The sequence below is a fragment of the Scomber scombrus genome, chromosome 12, assembly GCF_963691925.1.
Source record: "Scomber scombrus chromosome 12, fScoSco1.1, whole genome shotgun sequence".
Taxonomy (NCBI): Eukaryota; Metazoa; Chordata; class Actinopteri; order Scombriformes; family Scombridae; genus Scomber; species Scomber scombrus.
The window spans coordinates 22580529-22596472 of record NC_084981.1 but is presented as its reverse complement, the minus strand read 5'-3'; the positions used below and the strand labels follow the sequence as shown (position 1 = coordinate 22596472).

General features: G+C 39.2%; 1 protein-coding gene across 16 annotated transcripts in view; it reads right to left on the bottom strand.

The window, feature by feature from the left end:
* The window catches only part of slc8a1b (solute carrier family 8 member 1b), a 125557-nt gene that overhangs the window by 35667 nt on the left and 73946 nt on the right, over positions 1-15944 (bottom strand). For 6 of the 16 annotated variants that reach the window (XM_062430695.1, XM_062430696.1, XM_062430693.1 and 3 more), the window contains exon 4: positions 2863-2969. In XM_062430695.1, coding sequence (XP_062286679.1) covers positions 2863-2969 — 107 coding nt within the window. Of the gene's footprint in view, positions 1-1473; positions 1483-2390; positions 2503-2684; positions 2699-2748; positions 2768-2833; positions 2970-15944 lie in introns of all 16 variants that reach the window. The other 10 variants (XM_062430690.1, XM_062430697.1, XM_062430699.1 and 7 more) reach the window with 8 other exon arrangements.

Here is a 15944-nt window from a genome sequence, read left to right as displayed (position 1 = left end):
AAAAACACATCTCACCGCTGTTTTAATTGCACCAATTGGTACACTGGCAATGATGTGTTATATAATAGTGTTACATCATTAGCTATAGAAACAGGTGCTGTAGGTTTAATGTTCTCCCTAAAGACTAAAAGCTGTTATGTTATGTTATGATTCAGATGACACTGAAGACAGACTCCGTTTTATGCTTTATCACTCTTGGTTTAAGGGCTGTATTTGCTATTCAAACAATTCTTTATCTATGCTGGCTCCTTCTGGTTGGATTACTATTATAGAACTGGGGTTTGATTTAGGAAAGATGCCTTTTTGAGGCAGATTATTTGTAAAAGTCAGGAGATGAGATGGAGTTCTTTACAAATTGTCACAGTCATGAGCAAAGAAGAACAACCCTGTTATCAGCCTTGTTTTTTGATTTAAGTCTTTTGAATGGATTTGACTGGTGTGTAATCAATTGACCTTTTGCAAACCCAGCAGCAAGCAATTAATATATATCGATCTACAAAATACAACAATTCATTAGTCCTGTTGCGAGCTTGCAGCCTAGTTGTTCGTGATATGATACGCCATCCATTTCTATGTTTAGTGTGGGTTCAGACTGCTTCTGTAAGTCACCTTTCACAAATGAAAGAAGATACTACAGATGTCGGTGATCAAAGTAGTAATTCCTGTGAGAGATGTGTGATATTTCCTTGCTAGGGGTGTGACTGGGGCAAAATAAAGAGAAAATTTGAACTCAGAGACATTCCTTAGTGGGTTGATGGGATGATAGCTGACCACGAGTGCTATTCCCATCATAGTCATCCCCACAGTGAAGCACATCATCTTGGGTATTATCTCCATGTGTTTTTCTTTTTGTGTGCCAACGATACATAATCCAGTTGCATGTGAACACTTTGAAGAAAACTGTGACATTTTTTTGAACACCACCAGAGAACAGATCACAAAGCACGGAAAAGCTCTCGGCTGGATGAGGGGAAGTGAGAGAACAGGACAGAGGAGCAGGAAAGGAGAACAAAGGGGAGGACAGGTGTGAATCCCACTCAGCCTTCTGCAAAGACCTCTGAAGAGAAGCAGAGGAGGAAAAGTAGAAAAAAAGAAAGGAAAAACTTAGAAGTACAGAAGGGAGCAGCAGAATCGCTCCAGTGTGTGTTCAGTCTGAATCCCAAACCAACAGGCCTGTTAAAACATGAGCGATTAGGGAGCAGCTCTGTGTTTTGTCACTTTAGAAATATGGTATAAGCGCTTTGATTTTATTTCTTGTAGCGCTGCCAGTTGTAAAGTGCTTTTTTCTTGTTAACTGTCAAGTCCTCTTGTCTGAGCTATCATTTTTTGGCTTTGCATAAAATAAATATGCATTAAATTGCACAGATGACTAACTCCACAAAGACAAATAACCTTTAATATCCTCTAACGAGTCATTTTCTGTTATTAGTTGACTCCTGAGATCACCTGTCAATCAGACAGTATGGGTGGCACTGTTATATTCTTGTATTTTCCTGCTGTTAAGTTTGTGCAGGTGGTACTCTAATATCCTCGATACATCCTACGCTAATCAGTTATTATGCAAGAAATTAACAGTTTTGTACTGACAGTAAATTATACAATTATACATCATTAAAAATCAGCCTTCCTCAGAGCTTGTATGACACCTGTTTGACAACTCACTGCCAAAACATATTAGCAGGTTTATAAGCCAATTAACTGTAATTAAAGTTATCTAAAAGATCAATACCTGAGGAGATTCTTATTGCTGATTTTCTGTGTGCTGCCTTTTATCCTGTTTTTTTTCTGAAAAACTTAGATACTGCTTTTTTAAAATGCAGAACATCCATTGAATTTCAGTGCAGGAGAATAGCACCTATTTCCTTTCAGGAAATTATAGTATTTCCAATAATATTATACTATATATACTATGTTTGCACCATCTTATGCCAATTATACTGCAGCTTTAAAATGTCATTTTGACAAATTATCACTGCCAATGTTTTTTATAATAGTATATTTAGTACACACACGTTGTAGTTTAGTATAGTTTATAGTTAGTTATTTTATGCTTTCTGGAGCTGTATCTTTTCTTGCATTGTGGTGAAATAGTGTGCATCAACTGAACACACACTGTTATGAGTAGACTTCATTCTGTCAAACTGCTTAATCATAACCTGCCAACATAGTATGGACGCAATTACAATCTGTACAGCCATCTGGTTACTGCTATTTTCCCATGAATTCCAAAGGATTTGAAAAAATAACAAGATTTTCCTAGCTCACCATGTGTGTGTGTGTGTGTGTGTGTTAATAATTGGGATTGTATTAGCAAGGATTGGCCTGTTGATTCAGGATTCACTACTTTAAAAACCTCATTGAGTGCGTTCTAAGTGCTGATTGGATGTCACACCTGTCCGTTCCTTCCCGCTGCGTCTCCATTCGGGGAGGTCAAGTAGAACGTAGAAGGAGGACTGCTTATTGTACACTTCCCGGTCTAAGATCCTAATGGATATGGTCTTCCTGTATGGGACAAACACGTACACACACACACACACACACATAGAGGGAGGTGGTAAATGCATGCATGGTACACAAACAATATGACAAGGTATGTACACACACACAAAAAAAAATTGTCAGACACACGCACGCGTACACACAAAGTGGAGTAGTGGATGTGGTGAGATGAGGTGATCCACAACCTGCTGCATGTTCACTGTAATACTAAGGACACATCAGGAGGAGAAATGTAGTAGAAAGAAAGACAGAACATTTGAATCTCCTCCTGTGTGCCTCCATTGAGAACATGCAGCATCTGCAGTGTGTTGGACACTCTGGGGTCAAAGTTCACAGGGTCACGAGGCTCACCCCCTTCCTGACCTTTGGTGTCGTTGCTCTCCACCAGGCGAGGCTCTCCGATCTCTATGTAGAAGGTTTTGTTCTTCTCGTACTCCTCGTCGTCAACTACTTTCACGTTGATGGTTTTACTGAGGAGGAGGAGGAGGAGGAGGAAGAGGAAGTGGGAAGGAAAAGAGGAGGAGGGAAGAAGAGAAGGAAGAACAGTGAGGAAAGTACAGGCTGGAAACTGGAAAACCAAGAGGAAACAGAAAAGAGCAGCATTTGGATTTCCCACAAGCACACATTCACACTTTAGGATGTTTTACCTTTACAACTTTTTATATTTCCACCTCATCTAATGATAACATCTAATGTCAGATTAGGATATGATGCTATCGGGCAGCTCACTGGGAAAATTGATCTGATAAAACTCCACACTCTGCCAGTTCGCGTTCCTTATCGAGACTAACTTTAATCTTCCGCTTGTCATGTCGGAATAATAAAAATCGGCTCGATATCAGCCTTGAAACCTAAAAACCTTGTCACTTGTATGCGAAAAGCTTATTGAAGTCTAGCATTGGCTGGTGACTTTAATTTCTCTATTAGTAATTTTGGCAGGTGAGCAATGCTGAATCACAATGATGAATTTGGCTCGTACAATCAGGGAACATTTGGGATCCAGCAGCAGCTTTGCAATTTCATTTTGGACATGTTTGTATCGGTATTGGATATTTCACATTGCCCTCCACTTTGGTTATTTGACAGTATAGTCAAATACAGTGAAAATTCAATTACATTTTTTGGCTGTGGGAAACCAGGACAATCACCATCAATTCAGCCAATCCAAGAACACAATTTTCATCATAATGTAAAAAGGGTTGCACTATGATATAAAGGCTATTAACTGAAAGTAAACAGTCTAGTAAAGGAGTTGTGGGTTCTTTGTAGGATTTTGACTGAATTCAAAGTGAACTGTCTTTGAAGTTGCACAGGTCAGCATATAAGGTAATCAGAGACATCAGAAGAAAAAGAAATCATCCAAAAACACACTAGCATGGAAAAAAGAGAGACTGAGCAGGAAAAATGACAAAGAAGAAGGAGGCTTTTAAAAGAAAGATAGTGTTTGTCTGCTGCTGCTGCTATTAACAACAACCTCCAACAACCTCATCAATTTCAACAAGACACACTGACAGACAACAGAAACTGACAAGAAACTAGAACAATGCTGAGATGCCACAACTGAAACAGCACTTGAAGCAATTTAACCAATCTCAATTATCAATGATCTGTAATCGTTCTCTACCTTAAACCGTTGTCCCATTAATTACAACAAAACAGCAATAAAGCGGCAATACACTGGACCTTTAACTGTAATAGCATTCTGTTGATGAACCAAGCCAATGATTTCTTTCTAAACTCTATCCGTACTTAAACTTCTAAGTGTAGCTCCTGTTATTGACCAAGCAAATGCTAGTGTGGAGAAAGGAGACGTGTGTGTGTGTGTTTGTGTGTGTGAGAGAGAGAGATACTGTGTGTATTTATTATAGTAGTTGGTCTCTGTTCATATTTGGTTGAAAAGCTAATATCTGCGGTCGCAGGGCTATTGAGCAGGAAACAATGTGTGTATAGTATGTATGCGTGTAAGTGCCTCCGGGCATGTGTGTCAATGTGTGTGTTTATCTGCGTTTCCAGACTGGAACAAAACCCATATTCTCATCCAAATCCACTACAGGCTATAACAAAGACTGAGCTGAGAGAGTCCTCATAGGCCTATAGGGAGGAATATGGGAACACACACACACACAAACACACGCAGTAAACACACACATAGTAGCTTATATAACCGATTATCTCTGATCACAGGCCTGCAACCTGTTTTGGATCTTCATCGGCATAATTTTAGCAGCATTACATTTGAATCCACAACGGGACAGTAATTCTTGAAATTTAAAGTAAACTTAAAGCAATACAACAATGTAAAAGTAAATGTCCTGCAATAAGAAATATTCTTACAGGACATCTATTTTTTCATCTGGGGCTCTACTTTAGTATCTTTGCAGGATTTAAAGTTAAAAAAACTCCTTATTTATCTGATACTGGCCCTTAATCCAGCCCCTCAGTTCAGCCTCTGTCTGAAACAGGCTGTTTTAGCTTCTGTCTCCTGATGATCCCCTCTGTCCTGATTGGTTAGCTTTTGGAAGCTTACTCCCGAGTCCAGAGAATACATAAACAAACAGCAGTCATAGGCTTTTACTTCTTTCTCAAGATACTTAACTCAAAAGGACAACTTCTGAAATATATTTATACAACATTCGAGCCCGATTCAGGATATGTGAGCGGACAACACAAACACCCTGTGGAACAACCTTAACAACCACCTTACCACCAGCAACATCACAACAGTGATGTGTTTAATGTGATTTTAGCATTTTATGGCATCGTGCGAAAGAATTAGACAATCCCAACTGGTGTAAGAAAAACTACACACAGCAAATGTACATACAAGTACCAAAAGTGAAAGTATTCATATTGAAGAAGAATTACTTTTCAGTGTTGTTATATTACATAACTGTATATGTTCAGTATGCAGCCATATGATGTTGTATCTGGACACATTTGACACTGTTGGGTAGTTTAATCTTACAATGCGTACCATTTTAGGAGGTGATCACATGTTTTGTAAATAAAAAGTAAAACTTCCCTCTGATATATAGTATAGATGAAGTATAAACTACCACCAAATATTTGTGCTTAAGAAGTACTTGAGTAAACAGACTTATTTACTTTCCTGCACTGACTCTCTGGGTATAGTGTCAGATGACTTGGCATCCTCAGCGTGCCTCATTTATGGTGGAAGACTCACTGCAGCCTACTAATCATCTCAATTATGCACAGGAGCATCACGGGTTAATCTATCAGCTGCTTAATACAAACACAGCAGAGGTTAATCCATTAAAATATCATATGCAAACACCAACACACAGACATACGCACACATGCAAATGTCAGGGGTTAACTCATTACACTACAGGGATTAGCCCATTTATCACTGTCCCATAATAGCAGATGGAGAACAGTTTTCACCTTCTGGCCTGGAGAAGCTCATGACCTACAGGCTGCCAGTTAACACTCACACAGCAGCTGGAGGAGTGATGGAGTAGCGCCTTCCCCTGCCTCCAGGTGGAGCCCTTGAGCAAGCACCTAACTTCCCAATGGATAGAGTGGAAAGGCTCAAGGTACTAAAATATTTATATTCCCACTAGAAGTATGAATTCTACTACTACATTTAATATAGGACTATTACGAGTGGACTAGAAGGACCTCATATGATTTTGACAATTACCAAATAGATCTTTGTCAGTTTGGCAAAATTTGTATTCACCAAATTGCCGACTGGTTCCTTCGTTGACTCCTCTCTTCACCTCCATGAAAGCTCTCATTAACAATTCACTGCAGCCTCCATACTTCTTAACCCCGGAAATGGCAAAACAAGTGCAGTTAAGCCCAAGCGGTCCTGGTTAGGTTCAAAATAAAACAACAACAAATTGCTGATTCATGAGACTAATATTTTCAGTTGACCGCTCCTTTAGGCAGGACTTCAGAGATATTTACAGAGTACAGACATGGCAGATTTACACAGGGTTAGGAACAAAGACGACAGCAATTAACACAAATCAAAGGACTCAAAGCAACACCCATGTGAATAGGACTTTAGGCAGTATTAGCCGTTAAAACATTTCTATGAAATGAGCCACAGAACAAATGCTTTGAGTCATTAACCTAATTCATCAATGCTTCCGTTAACTAGTGATGGATATCTAACTTTAAATCAGAGGAAATTTAAACAACTTTGTGCGGAAAGATAATTAAAACATGTGATTTAATTCTCCATTTATGTGTAAAAATGACAAAAAAACATTCTTGCAGGGACAGAGAATGGTGGACTTTTCCTTTTTCCCAAATCGGGAATGGTGACTCCTCTGTTAAATCTGGCAAACATCACAGATGACCAACTCAATGGAAAAACACACAGACACATACTCACATTCACTCACAGTCTGACAAACACATGCAGACAATTTATCAATGCAGATATCATTCATCCACAGTGAACTGGACTATTTTATCATCTTCATCTGCACCTCTTACCCTCAATCGTTACACACATAAACATTTATCAGCACACACACTCACACACACACAAAAATACATGAACACACATTTCCCACCACATAACAAACATATTGGCTGTACAGTGTGCTGTCCCGTTGCCATGGCAACACAATGTTTGGGTAACCAACAGGGGTGGAGAAGATTGTTTCCAGACCAGTGATGGGTGTGTGTGTGTACTGACAAGTGAGTGTATTTGAGAAGGAGAAGAGGTCAGATGCTGTACATACACGACGCTGATTTGTGTGTTCGTATACTGCATGTGTGTGTGTGTGTGTGTGTGTAATAGTGTGTGTAAGAGGAACTTTGATATTACACAGTGGCCCACAATGTTTGCAGTAAGTGGTGTCTCTTTGTGGGTCTGTATTCACTCAGATGTTAATCTACCAATCTATGTACAGTAAGAACAGTGTAAACAAACGTGTGTTTAAGAGGGTGTGTGTGTATGTGTGTGTGGCCATGTGATGGTTCAGTAGGACAAGTGGGGTCTGTAATGTATTGAAAAACGTGATATTTGCACATAAACTTACACATCACACATACAAACACACAGACACATGTACGTGCACACACACACACACACACACACACACACACACACACACACACACACACACACACACACACACACAGCACAGAGGTGGTATCACATATGCATGACAGCATTCACACATGTATCACACTAGCATGCTTTCACACTCACACACATACACACTAAAGGAATTTCAGCTGCGGAAATTCAAAAATGCACACACACACACACACATACACACACACACATACACACACACATTACTTCAGGGAACACAATGTGTATACATCTGTTTCGGGAGAAATGTCCTCTATCTGACTTTGCTAAAACACATACAAAAATAAAAAAATAAAAACCCCACTGGTGAACATCTGAGCAGCTGTGATAGATCTCTGCTCTATCACTTCTCCATCACACTCCATCTCCTCTTTTCCTCGGTCTGTTTCATCTGCTGTTTCTCTCTCTCTTTTTTTTTTGTCTTCCATAAACAAGATTCCTGCAACACTTTTAACACTTGGCCACTGTCAAGGTTTATAAAACATTTCACTTAAACTCTTTAATAGAAAAAACTTCCCCAGAATGAGCCAGAAGTATGAGGCATGATGGAATAAACAGCCGATAGATTACTCAAAAACAGCTTGACTGAGCAATAATAAAGCAGGGGATGGATTCATAAATGAAAACACACACCTTTGCCAGCTGATGATCTGATTGTACCAAAAGACAATTTCACCATTAGTGTGTCTGTCCATGTTGCTGACCTTCACTTCTTCTTTTTGCTGAGGAAGTTTACTCATAATTCTCTTTCAATCGTCATGATTTTCCACACTCGCCTCTTCACTAAATAAATGATTTAGCAGGTTTCTGGCTCTGGTGCTCCTGCAATTTGGATCTTGAATATTTTTGGCATTGTGAGAACACTGTTAACCGGCCCATGATGCTTCGAGACATGAAAGTGGCGGAGCTCTTTTATCAGAGCACATTGCATGATTTAGCTCATAATCATCAACATGTATCTGCTATTTCTCGATTGGTGCATCCCTAAAAAGGACACTTTCAAAGAAATGTCTTCCAAATCAACAATTACACAGCAGTTACTTTGATTACATGCAATCGGTAGGAAAGTAAGGGATTCATAAAATAACGTGCTGAACATTTGAAATAGATGAAATATCTGAAACCCACAAGTACATGTCTGTGAAATCATGGCATTTCAAATATGAAATGTATTGCATTTATTTCCTCTTAAGGACAAATCTCTAACAGAAATACACAGATAGTTTCAGTGTCTATATGTTTTCATCACTAACATGTGATGGGCTAAACATAATTCAGTATCCAGTATGACTCGACTGTGTGACTGCAACTGTGATAGAGGTCCTTCAGAGCAGAGGCACTTCTGCATGCCATCTTTGTATGGCATTTCTCCATTTACTTTATAGCTTTATGCCCACATGGGAAAACTAAGTTACCAGAGGCTTTCTATTGCATGGCACATTTGACACTTACAAAGCACTTTCCCCTGCATTACACAAACACATATACACACAGGAAGTTGTAAAGCACAACAGACATTAGTGCCAGTGACTCCCTGCTCCTCAGCAACCTGCCTTAGCGACGTATTTGGATCGGAAAATTTGAGTTTGGGAACCACAGCTTTATTTTAGGTTTGGGGGGGAAAAATGCTGCTGCTCAGCTGGTTTGTGTGTGTTTGTGTGCGTGTGTGTGTGTGTGTGTGTGTGTGTGGACGAGCAGAGGAACGGAGGTATTGGACAATCAAGTCCATTTTGCATGACAGTGATGGAAGCAACCTGCGTGTTTTTTATCTGCGTGTGTGTGTAACTTATTTTATGCGTGTTCAGATGTCGTAAGTGTGTGTGTGTGTGTGTGTGTGTGTGTGTATTACTGGCCTTTCAGACTGCGAACTGGTTTGTTTGTGTGGAACAGATTGCTTGTGGGTGGACTTTGGTCACACACTAAACAAAAGTATTGTGTGTTTGTGTTATTGTGTATATTGTGTGTGTTTGTGTGGATGGATTAAAGAGTGTTAGCATGAGTGCCTGTTTGTGAGTGTGTACATTTTCTTGTTTGTGTGATGTTGAACATAGGAGTGTGTACGTGTGTAAGTTGGTATCTGCACTTAACATAAACGTAACAGCAACAGCAGAGTGGGATTTTATTAGCAGTGTGAACTCCTATGTGTGACACAGATTAAAACAGGGCGTGCTGAATGTGTGTGTTTGTGTGTGTGTGCTGTTTACACACAGTGGTTTTATAGGACAAAGCTGATAATGTTGTTGGCTGCAGTGGGAAACCACAACAATAGGCTGACAGCGCTCAGCCAGGCCTCCTCTAATAAGCTCCAGTCTGCTCACTAATACATATAATCCTGAATTTATGGAGGCTAATGAAAACACAAAAGATTACACACACACACACACACAAACACACCTGCAACAGGGCTACTGTCGATCCCTCACAGACTACAGTGTTCCCAATTTATCCCTGAGTGTTTCTATGATATCTTATCATATGAAAACAAAATGTTTTTTTTGGCACTGATCCTGATTTGAACTTCAGTGCATCAACAGCAGTCTCCACTAGAGCTTTTTGATTCTTCAAACATGCAACATCTCGTTGCTGGGTCTTGGGAAAATATGGCCGGTGCATAAAAGGGTGACATTTTTTTATATTTGTAATAAACTGATTAAAAAAAAGAGGAATACATATTTTTCCATTTACATTTCTGAATTCATTGTGATGATAAATATGTATTCAGTTTTTCAATTGGCACATTTTCTTATAAAGACAAGTATCATAGGGTTATTCAAAGCTGGTGCAGTGAGGTTTGAAATGAAATTACAATTGTGTTATAGAAAGCTACTGGACTGTCACGTCACAGATCTTAGAGGCAGGTTCTGTGGATGACTATATAGCTAGTTGGCTAAAGGTTGCAGGCAGGAAATTATAGCTCGAGACCACCATGCTTGCATTTTCAGCGCAATTTACTGCCTGATATTTTACTGCATTCATAACCAATATTTACCACATTTACCACAAGCGATCATTTTGTCCAAAACCGTGATATTTTCCTAACCAAGTGGTATTTGCTCTTAAACCTAACCACACCTTAATAACAGCATTGTCACACCATACAACATAATTATATTGTACTGTAACATCTGAACCATTATAATTGTAGTGATAACAGCTGATAACGCCCATTTAATGGGCTGACAAGGTGCGAAACAGCTGACAAAAGAAGGTAAATCATATTCTAACTGTAATGAGATGGATTAAAACTGGTGGACGCTGGGAGGAAAAACATCAATCTTGAACCTCATTTTAGAAAATTGTCAGTGTGACTGGAAAGTATGAATGAAAAGTACGGTTATGGTTAAAGTTGCAAATGTGGAAAAAAGAATCACTTGTTGTATTTGGGAAGCTTCAAGTAGCCAGCTGTAGAGGCTCATGGTTGCGCTGTAACTTTTCCCGGATGCATCCATTTAAAAAAGAAGATCAAAGTTTAGCTCAATAATCTGTTTCTGCTTCCTTTGAGGAACATAACAGCTTTTATAGCTTTTTTTGTCTCAGCCAGAAGGTCAGTGAGGAACTGCAGTGACAGCCATTTTGCTTGTTTTCTCAGCTTGGAGTCACTTTATCAGCCTGATATTGAGCAGTGCCATTTTTATTGGACAGCACTATGCAAAACAGTTGACAAAGCCATAAACATTTTTTTTCCCCTAACTGGTCTGTGTGTGCTTCAGACCCTCCTCTGTCATTCAAAGTATTTTCTATCATCATAGGGAGTTTCCCTAACTTTACTCTCCTGCCACAGTCTGGCTATCTTTCCTTCATTCCTATCTTCAGGATATCTTGCGAACCAAATAAGGAGTTTGGAAAATCCTGGGGACTCCCTCACACACATACACAAGCACACACAACTATAAACACACATACACACACGCAGCCTCACACAGGAAATGTCTTGTAAATCTGATTGAAAACACATCTCTGCTTGTGTGTGTATGTAACGTATAAAATCATACTGCAACAACTTCCAACAACTTCACATATGGAAGCTGCTGGGGTTTGTAAATGACATCCTTTTTTGGTAGCTTCACATTTGGGGACAAGTTGTTGTTGTTAGGTTGTTTTTTTTTGTTTTTTTTTATGTGTGCGTGTGAGGGGGAATGTGTGTTTTGGCTGAGAATTGAAACTAGTTGGACTTGGGGGTTCTTGTCAGTGTTTAACAGTGAATTCTGGAATGCAACGTGAAATATCGTCATGTTGTGTTGCAATCGAAACACAAAACGTGCACAAATACAAAACTGTCTTTGCTCAAAGAAATACGACGTTGGTGATCTTGGCCGTAAGTGGATTACAGTGTGTCAATAAAGAGTTCCATTAGCTGGATCGCTTACGGGACAAGTTACATCATGCATTCACATTGCCTCTTTTGTGGAGTGGTTTATACTCAGAGGAAGGTTAATACAAGTGGATGGTGAAACACACTTAATAAACTATGATCATTCATCTTTTGGACTCTGGCTTTCCGTTCTCTTAAGGTTCAGCAAGGTCAAGACAGCTTGCTATTAGTTAGTGGTAGAAATTCATGCGTCAAAGCTCAGCAAAGTTACAGTTGTTGTTAAAAACTTTACTGCATGCAACATGAATCCACTGTTTGGGGAGATTCTATTTAAATGTAGGCTATAAATTCTGCTACACCCTTTTGCATATACACTTATGCTTCTCTCTCTCTCTCTCTCTCTCTCTCTCTCTCTCTCTCTCTCTCTCTCATTCGTCTTCCCACGTTGCAGTCCCCAACTTTGTTTTTCTTTTAAGTAGTTTTTTTTTCTCTCTATGGCATAAAAGTCTAATACTCAGCTAATTAATGGTGGTTTTAGTTATTCCAGTCAGGATTAAGTGAGAGATTGCTGAGCTCTGCAATTTACATGTCCTGGATAAACACACTCACACATGCACACACACACTCAATGCAGTTTATAATTGCTATTACAGCAAGAAAAGAGTTAGAAGTTAAAAGGAGGGACAGATGGTGGTGCTGCATAACAAAGCGATATTTAAATATAGTGCATATATCATGTTCTGTATGTACAAACCAACCACTTCATTATGAGAATGGGAGAAGAAAGGCAGAATATGTGTGTGAGAGAGTGGTAGCAAAAGGATATGAATGCTAATCAGCTGAAGGTGCCAAACCAGCTACGGTGCTCCATCATTTCCCGGCTATTTATGAGCTCTAAGCTGCACGGTGGGATCAGTGCTGATGGAGAATGGCATACAGTCAAGTGGACTGAAGAGCCTCTGGAGCCACAAACCACAAACTGTGGAAGGGAAAGCCTCTCCTTTCTACCAACTGCTCCCTGATTATATTCAAGACCACTCTAACCTCAGAAATAACAGCTCTGTAAGACACCTTTAGCAAGGCAGAGACTGGCTGTGAGTGATTAATGTTTACCATCTTTAGACATTATAAGGATATCATACATGTATAGTATGTTTTTTACACCATAGCTTCAAAGGTCAAGGCACAGTCTGCATAATTTACTACACTACTAATCAATTACCCCAACGTGCTGGTCAGAATGCTAATATTAGACAACTCAATTGCTCAGATTATGTTAAATTGCAATGTCTTTGAACATTAATGCCAATAGTTTTTCATATATCTGTGCATGGTAACTATAGAATGATGATGGTATGTTTGAGGTAAGGGTGGGAAAAGGTTGGGCAAAGAACAAGGATATCATTTTCTGCAAAATATGTATATGTGATGTCAGGTTGCATCTAATTGGGGAGTTACCTGCAAGCGACTGTTAACTAAACAGTGTTTAGGAACATTTTTGTGATGCATGAATGCAAGCTATCATACCATTTCCCAAAATGACAACAACATGATGTGGACTTTCACTTAGGAAAGACATTCAAATTTGAGTTTGGTTTAGTTTGGCATGTCTGATGGGAACACTTCACCACACCCTGAATTGCAGTGACAGCCCTCCTCCTGTGTGTAATCCATCTCCTCAAACAATGAAACATTGGTGTTAAAAATACAAAAAAATTATAAAGTTCAAGAAACATTTGCTTGGTTTAAAAGACAATATTTCCTTCTCTGCCAGATTTTATAGACAGCGGTGCATATGGAGGTCACACAGGATTTAATATGATCAAGTCTTAATGCAAACACTGGAGGTGCTTATTAATACCAGGTGTTAATTCAACTGATAACTCATATCTAGACATAATCTGCATATGAAATGCATATAAATGGCAGCTGTTCAGGTGGCTTCCTTGACACTTTAGTAAGTATTCTCAGGAAAGATTGCTCCTATGGCTCCTGGGGAATGCTACATTTTTAATGGAACATATGTCATTACTGGTGCTTTATTACAACCCAGCCCTGCTCCAAAGTCACCATAGAGGTTGTATGAGATGAAAGCTGGTTGGGGATTAGTATATAACACCTCTTCCTACTTCTCACTTATTGCTTTTTCTCAATTTACTCTCTTCCATTCACTTGTAGGATATAGAATGCATTTAAAGGAAGTGGCCATTTTACATGAAAACACCCTAGAGTCTTTTTGATAATTTCCCCCCCTGAATATAAGCATTGTGTGTGTGTGTGTGTGTGTGTGTGTGTGTGTGTGTGTGTGTGTGTGTGTGTGTGTGTGTGTGTGTGAGTGTGTGTGTGTGAGTGTGTGTTTGCTTGCCTCCCATACTACCTTCTATTTTCTCTCACTGTGTTTTGATTACACGCTCAATCAGCCACTTTTGTTGGCGTCCGGGAGTCAGTGTATGTATGTGTGTACGTGTGTAAGGAAGGAAAGGTGGGTTGATACAGTGTAGACTGTAATAAAGGGCAGCTGGTAAAACCAGGGTTAAATACTAACAGATTGCTTTTATACAGATCATGACAAGTACATAAACTACATTCTGTCAACTGGAAACGAGACTAGGTCAAAACCTGGTACATAGCTGAACTCTGTATGTAATGCTGGAGGGCTTTTAATTCAAAATGACAGATACAGGAAGTGGTGACATGTGGCGAGACACAAGCCCTGGGAAGTCTCATAGTTCATGGTTTTTATTTCATATTTAATCATCATCTGTGATAAGTGGTAAGAGTTTCTTCATATTCCCTTAAATGTTGTTCATTAATATTAATACTAATACAGATGCTTTATTCTTCATTGAAAGCAGTGTATGTGCCAGTAGGAGAGTTATGTATCATCAGCAGCTCCTCACATGTTTGAGAACAGCGAGAATTACAATAGCTTAATCGTGCCATGGTCCTTTCATGGACATTCACGGTCATACAGCTGGCCCCGAAGAGATCCGTTTAAATGGATGTATTTACTGATTTCTTTGTTGTTTGCATTTGGCGGCCACTGCCTCTCCTCTCTTTACTCAGTACTTATTATAAACACACGGAAAACAAAGTCAGTTTTAGAACAAGAATACTACATGCAAACATTGTATAAACACACTGAACATATGAAAAACTACTTAAAGAAAAACACAACAGGCTGAAAGTGTTTTACTGCCCTCCCTGCTTAAAAGTTTCTACCCTGTTTCATCTCTGACTGTACTCAGCATTAATGATGGCATCTCTAATGAGCATGTGAATATGGTCAGTGCTTTGTTACACATGCAACCACACCCAACAGTGATGTCACAGGATCCTACAGCACATCACTGCAGTAAGGTAAAAGTTTAATCCACTGGAGGTCAACCAAAACAATATTTTCAAGGGGTGTTAAATGACTCTTAAAGGAATAATATGTCTAATTACAAACTAAACTTGGACAGGATGAAGCTAGAATCTGAATTGGCATTTGCAGACATTCTGCTGCAGCTGATTTCCACAGTAATTATGTCCTAAGAGAAATGTAATGCTGAAATACAGTTTTTGTAATTGCATAGAAGTACATGAACATAGCACTTGACTATAAGGTAGTACACAACATAAGCAGTAATTACATTTCTTCCAAGACAAATCTGGCAAAACAAATGAGTAACTTTGATACCATGTGCTATGAGAGAGCACTTTACACTAACTTGCAATTAAACATTTTGTGCCATAGAGAATCAGAAAAGAACAGAGAAGCACTTGTTAGATGAATCAGTAATAAAGAGAAACAATCATTTAGGTTACAGTGTTGCTGATTAGTTTTTAATGATTTCCCTGCCTGATGTAGCAGCTTTTCTACAACTCTACTGTGAATGCATGCGACCTGCAGAAGTGGGCTCTAATTCATTAGCAGGAAACATTGGTATGAACTGGTCACCGGTGCTGAGTCAGACCACACAAAAGACAGCAGGGGGAAAGCAAACGGCAGAGCTATTCACACGGCTGGAAACCATACAATAAACTTCACTGTCTTTCTGTCGGCCGCTT